The sequence below is a fragment of the Protobothrops mucrosquamatus genome, unplaced genomic scaffold, assembly GCF_001527695.2.
Source record: "Protobothrops mucrosquamatus isolate PMUCROS unplaced genomic scaffold, P.Mucros_1.0 scaffold2170, whole genome shotgun sequence".
NCBI classification, from domain to species: domain Eukaryota; kingdom Metazoa; phylum Chordata; class Lepidosauria; order Squamata; family Viperidae; genus Protobothrops; species Protobothrops mucrosquamatus.
In genome coordinates, this window is record NW_015388264.1 from 306,437 (window position 1) to 312,908 (window position 6,472).

At 38.6% G+C, this 6,472-nt stretch overlaps 1 protein-coding gene across 1 annotated transcript in view; it reads left to right on the forward strand.

The window, feature by feature from the left end:
* The first annotated feature begins 1,708 nt into the window (after positions 1-1,708).
* LOC107294969 (ovotransferrin) overlaps positions 1,709-6,472 on the forward strand; it is a 34,192-nt gene continuing 29,428 nt past the window's right edge. The window contains exons 1-2 of the mRNA XM_015824248.1: positions 1,709-1,925; positions 5,133-5,302. Of these exons, the coding sequence (XP_015679734.1) occupies positions 1,883-1,925; positions 5,133-5,302 (213 nt within the window). The 5' untranslated portion in view covers positions 1,709-1,882. The remainder of the gene's footprint in view (positions 1,926-5,132; positions 5,303-6,472) is intronic.

A 6,472-nucleotide genomic window follows, 5' to 3' on the forward strand; every position in this document is an offset into this window, starting at 1 on the left:
CCATCACGTCAAGGGCATCATTGGGGTGGCCTGGGGTGGAAATGTACAGCTGAGTATCATCAGCGTACTGATGGAAATCCACCCCAAAGCCACGGATGATCTCCCCCAGCGGCTTCACATAAATATTGAACAGTAAGGGGGAGAGGACCGACCCTTGTGGCACCCCACAAGTTAGGGGCCTTGGGGCCGACCTCTGCCCAATCTATATTTTCTCATACTTCTTAATAAGGTCTCTCTATTCCTCCTATAATTCCTCTTTTATCAGAAGCTTTTTTTTTGTAAGAGTTATGTCTGAAGCAGCACTCCCATCTCTACTGCAGCATCAAGATAGTCTATCTCTCTGGCTTCCAAGCTGTTTTTGTTGTTTTGCTCTTTGTCACATTCCTTTTTCTCAAACTTCTCACAAAAATGCAATCTTTTCTAATATAGTAATTCCTATTTCTATTTGGTCCTTTCTTTTTCTTTATTTGTTCTTTCTTTCACCCTTCTATGTGGGTACATAGTTAATTCTTGCTTCACCTCTGAAACTTTGCCAGGGTTCCAATGACATACAGAACAGTGTTTTTTTGTGTGTTCTTCAATTAGGGCATTATTTGCTAATGTCTCTGTAACTCTACTTCAACTAGTAAGGAGACCAAGGTGGATTTAAACCATTCTTTTGAATTGGACCTTGAAATGGTCTCTAGTACTTTGTTTAGTCAGTAATTGTATTACAGTATTATGAAGCAGCTGAAATTTCCACAGAGATTTCAAAGTCAGCTCACGCACTGTTCTGCAGTAGTCTCAATATGATGTCACCCCCAAAATGCATCATTGTGGCCAGATACAAAGTATTATCTTTCACTGGAAGATTGAAAAACAAAAAAAAAGCTAAAGAATCTACAAAATATCATGCTATAATGCATGTGTTATTGGTTTTTAAGTTGCTAAAGGTGGATGTTTTGTAACAAATAAATATCTTGAAAAGAATAGCATCTCTATATTCCTACATATGGGTTCCTATTGGGTCCTCTGCACTGGAATATATTACTCTGCAATGCTGTTTATTTATTTGGTTATGTCTAAATTACTTTAATCCTGTTTACGCATGGTAGAATTATAAGATGCTCAGAATCAGATAGCAATTGGAGTGACATACATAAAAAAATAATTTGTTTCCTGCTTGAAACAAGTCCAGAGCCACAATGGACTTTTGAATGCATTGCCTTGTAAGAGTAAACCATAGGAAGGAAGGAAGGGAGGGAGGGAGGGAGGGAGGAAGGAAGGAAGACAGGAAGACAGGAAGACAGGAAGGAAGGAAAGGGTTCCTTAACTTTCAACCTTTTGCTCATTTCAATATCTATCTTGAGGCCCCCTAACAGAGAGCCATCAATAATGGATATTGCTTTTAGAATATAGTCCTAGTTGTACAGAAATTAAATCTCTGACTTTTAATAGAGTGGAGCTGTTGCATAAGTAGGCAAAATTTAGTCACAGCTTCAGCAGGCATATGTAGATGCCATTGCAATGATGGGAGTGGAAGAATGTGTCCTTGCTAATAGAATTGAGTTTCAGGTAAAGGAAGAATTGAAACAATGTGGAAATTCCCAGCTGAAGCTTCTCGAACAATTCCCCTTTTTCCATTCCGGGCATGCAGTGAATTCAGTGCCAACGTGAGATTCTCCCTGAAGTAGGCTGGTGAGATAGAACAGGAGACAGGCACTATTGGGAAACAAGGAAGGACAAACACTGTTGGGTCACTGCTTCTGCTAACCCTGCAGAGTCCAGGCTCTCTATAAAAAGGCAAGCCAGCTGAGTCAACAGCCTTCACAGACTCTGTGGGAGCAGTCTGTGACTGACATCTCTGCAGCACCTTGCCTGAAAGCAACCAGAGGGGGAGAAAATGAAATTTGCCCTCCAAGCCACTCTGTCCTTTGGGCTGCTAGGTAAGTGAATGCAGACTAACAGAGTTGCACGAGGTGATTAAAGGGGCAAATTCTGCACTAGTTTTCAAAATGAAACCTTTAACTACTGTGGAGTATTTCTTTCTCTTTCTATTGCATTTATTTTCCACCTTTTCTTCTAAGAACTCAGGTTGGCATATATGGGGTCTTCTTTTACTTTTATGTTTTCACTAACCCTAAAGATTGGTTTGGCTGAGGAAAATTTAGTATAAAGTCACGCAGCATACTCCATGATCTAGATTTCCATCATGTAAGTCTAGCACCTTACGCACTGTGCTACACCAATTACCTTATTTCAAATATGTTTTTAAGAACTAGAAAATTGCAAAATAAAAAAAAAACTCCCAGAAATTTCATTTTTAACTGAGGATCTGGTCCAAGAATTCTGCCAAATATACTTTTTTTAATATGAAGATTTAAGTTTTAGTTTAAGCACACACTGAACTTGGAGTTATGCTTTCATACAGATTGAAAGGGGGAATAATACATAAATTATTTAATTAGATGTGAATTCAAAGGCAAAAGAAGAAAGAATACTATTTTTATTATTATGATGAAGATGTGCTTTGAACAAGGAATATTAGGGTGTGATGATACTTTAAGAAATATTTCTAAGTTAAGGTGATTGCATACCAAAAGAAACTGTAGGAGAGAAATGGTGAATAAGAGATAGGTTGGTTAATTATTCCTCTGTCATCTAAATTATTTCTGCAAATACTTTTTTATTTCTTTCCTGGTGAGATTAGAACAAAATATAGGTAGAAGGGGCAGGTATGGAATTGAATAGACACACTTAACAATTTGTCCTTGTTATTGTTATCTCTGTCTTCTATACAGGTTACAAAGTAAAACTGAGTCTGAGAAACCCATTATATTTATTTTATAATATGATTTTGTGGACTGAAAAGAAAAGGATATGTTGTGCAAGATATCTGGAAGACAGAAATTTTGGAAAGATATTTGGCAGTGGCTTTCCTAAATTTCAGAATGGGGAGTTTTTCAGCTCCATCAGTAACTTAATGTTGTTCCTTGAAGTAAGGATCAACAAAACATTGCCTTAATTCTGTTATTTTAAATAATATGCCAGCATTTTTTTTAAAAAAAATATGTGCAAATTTGGGAGCTGAAATGAAAATCACGACCTTGGGGTGTTAGCAAAGGGAGATTAATGCAATCTTCCTGTAATCTGTGATTTTATCAAAATCTCGATAAAAGTTCTTTTGCAGAACAGATGATCACAAGTCTCCAGATTCAATTCAAATGACAATATTCATAACCATCAGAATTAATAGGAAGAGATAGTGCAGGGATCAGTAATGTCTATTTCAAAGGCTGTAAATCTTTTCATATGTTACTGTCATGCATTGGTACAAGTTCCAATAATGAACGTTTGTAATATAATGGAGAATATGAAAATTACCTCATGTCATGAGTCTACACATGATGTCTGGTATACTGCTAAAATGAATTACTTCAACACAGCTATAATTCAACAGAGACTGAATAACAACAATATGCAATGGATTAATATGCATATGTAATGCAAAATGACCCTACATTTGTAAAAAAAGTATAATAAATAGTGAAATATGTTAATGAAAGTTCTCAGTCACCCAGGTAGAATTGTCTGGAAGTTGAATCATGGCAACTGGACTTCTTTTCTTTGTTTGTTTGAAAGGTTTCACAGCTCATTCACATAGCTTTTTCAGTCTGAAGAAGTCTTTACTTGGATAAGCAGTGAAATGTTTCAAACAAAGAAAGAAAAAAAATCCAGTTGCCATAACTCAACTTCCAAACAGATAGAGAAATTGCTCTAAATAGTGTTAGCTTTCCATTATCCTAGGAAACAATACAACACAATACATAACTTGAAATAAGATTTTTGAAAGTTGGTTGAAGAACTTGATGGGCAAGTTATTGAACAGTGCACAACATGAAGAAAATCTTAATTACTGGGCAAGATGATATGCATCTAGCTATAGCTTGGAAACCTTTTGAATGTATTATGATAGTCTAAATCAGAAATATGTCACCAGGCATCATTAAAATGTTTTAGACTACACCCTTATAATCCTTTAGGTAGGTGTGTGCTTTCAGGTCAATTTTTGACTCCTGGTGACTGTATGGACTAGTTGCTGCAGTTTTCTTAGCAATTTTTTCAGCATGTTCTTAAACTTTTACAAGTTGAACTGCATGTGTGTGTGCACACCGGTCCACCACTTGTGCAGCCCGGTCACAAATATGCCGTGGCCCAGGGGTTGGGGACCCCAAATTAGAGAGTTTAGATGAAAATGTGTGACATGGCCTTTTCTGTAGCAGCATGAGGATTAAGTACTTCTTCCCTAAGGAGTATAGATTATCTTCACTGATTAACTTCTGTATAATAATAAGAACGTTCCTGTTCTGCCCAATATTTGTTGTTTTCTAATATTTGGTTACCAGTTTGACTCTTTGCAAAGTTTTTGGTCTGTCTTCAATCTTAATTGCATTTAAATTGCTTTAATGACTGTTTCATATCCTTTCTTGAAGCCCAAAGACATTTTCTAAATTATTTTGCAAACTATAAAATTTTTCTCAGTAATTAATCTATAATATACTGCTAAAAAGTGCAATTATACTTCTATCACTTACCATGCTAAACACCTTAACAAATTATCATTTTTTATAATAATGATGTAATTGTAATTATTTAGGTACTCATATCCACAATTTTATTTCTAGTTAATTTCATTTATTAACTTTCTTTCTCTGAGTCTGCTCTTCCTGTGTGATCTTAAACTGAAATTGGATTTATTTGGATTTTAGGAGTGTCTGCTGACAAATCTTCAAACTGAGGAATTCCTTTTAGAAACTAGAAAAGATACATTTTATATATACAAAATCTGTGCTGTTTCTCATTCTATGAAATTAGTAATATACCTAATCTTGCATATAAAAATGGATTGTAAATAACATGTGACGTTGTTCAATAAGTGGCAACCGAAATACAAGTCCAGATATTCTTGTCTAAGACGTGCAAAACATCATCCCTACAGTCAATAAAAATGAATTCAGTCCACTGCAATTCAGTCACCCTTTTAATCTGATTTCGTGCCTGTTTAATTGTAGAAAGAGCTTCAATAAGGCAGAACTATCAATTCTTGTTTAAGCACATTAACATTATCTGCACCCTTTTCATTTTTTTCATAGCTCTGTGTCTTGCATCTTCTTCTGTACGATGGTGCACAGTATCCAATGAAGAGCAGGAAAAATGCCTAAGGCTGAAGAGGGAATGCTTTCCCCGGCAACAATCCATGGATTTTCCAGAACTGGTTTGTGTGAGGAAGACTGATCACCAGGAGTGCATAGTTGCTATTAAAGTAAGTGACCACTGACAGCTGGATAGGGAAGTGGGAAACTTCCTGAGTTCATTGTTCAAACAACCTAATTTTTTTATATTCCCCTGCAAAGAATGGTTGATTTGGAAGGTTCCAGATAGAAATAAAATAGGAGCAAGTACTATAGAAAGTAGAATCTCATACATGGAAATAGAATTTGGAAAAATGTGCTTGGATGATGGGAAAACTGACATATACTGAAATGATTCAATCAGTATAAAATAGTTTTTGTCCACTTATTGAATTTTCAGATTTCAGGACAGCCATTCATTGTTTGCATGTTTTATTTATTAGATCAATAAAATGCTGACCACAGGAAGTCTGCAGAGGGTTGTCTATATCAGTGTTCCCCAACCTTTGCGGATTGGCAGCCCAGCTGGGGGGGGGAGAGGGGAACTGGGCTGAGCGAGTAGCAGGACAGCATGGATGCACAAAGCTCAACTTGTGTGAGTAGCAGGCTGGTGCATTTGCGCGAGTGCCCACCGGTCTGCCACTTGAACCGCGCATCTACGCACACTCCAATCAGCCATTCACATGGCCCAATTCCAAATAGCCTATGGCCCGGTAATAGATTGGGGACCCCTAGTCTAAATAGTCAAAAGGCTATCATGATCATGTGAGGAACAGACTCAGGCTCAACCCTTCCAAGACCGAGTGGCTGTGGCTGCCGGCGCCCCGGCATAGTCAGCTGATTCCATCGCTGACTATAGGGGGCGAAATTCTGGCCCCCTCGGAGAGGGTACGCAACCTGGGGGTCCTCCTGGACCCACGGCTGACACTGGAAGACCAGTTGTCGGCCGTGACCAGGGGGGCGTTTTATCAGGTTTGCCTGATTCACCAGTTGCGGCCTTTTCTGGACCGGGACGCCTTGCGCACAGTCACCCATGCTCTCGTCACCTCCCGCCTGGACTACTGTAATGCTCTCTACATGGGGCTTCCCTTGAGGAGCACTCGGAGGCTCCAGCTAGTCCAGAATGCGGCCGCGCGGGCGGTGTTGGGAGGGACTCGTCGCTCCCATGTAACACTGCTGCTGCGCGAGCTGCACTGGCTGCCGGTGGCTTTCTGGGTGCGCTTCAAGGTGCTGGTTATTATCTTCAAAGCGCTCCATGGCATCGGACCTGGATATCTCCGAGACCGCCTTCTGCCTCAGAA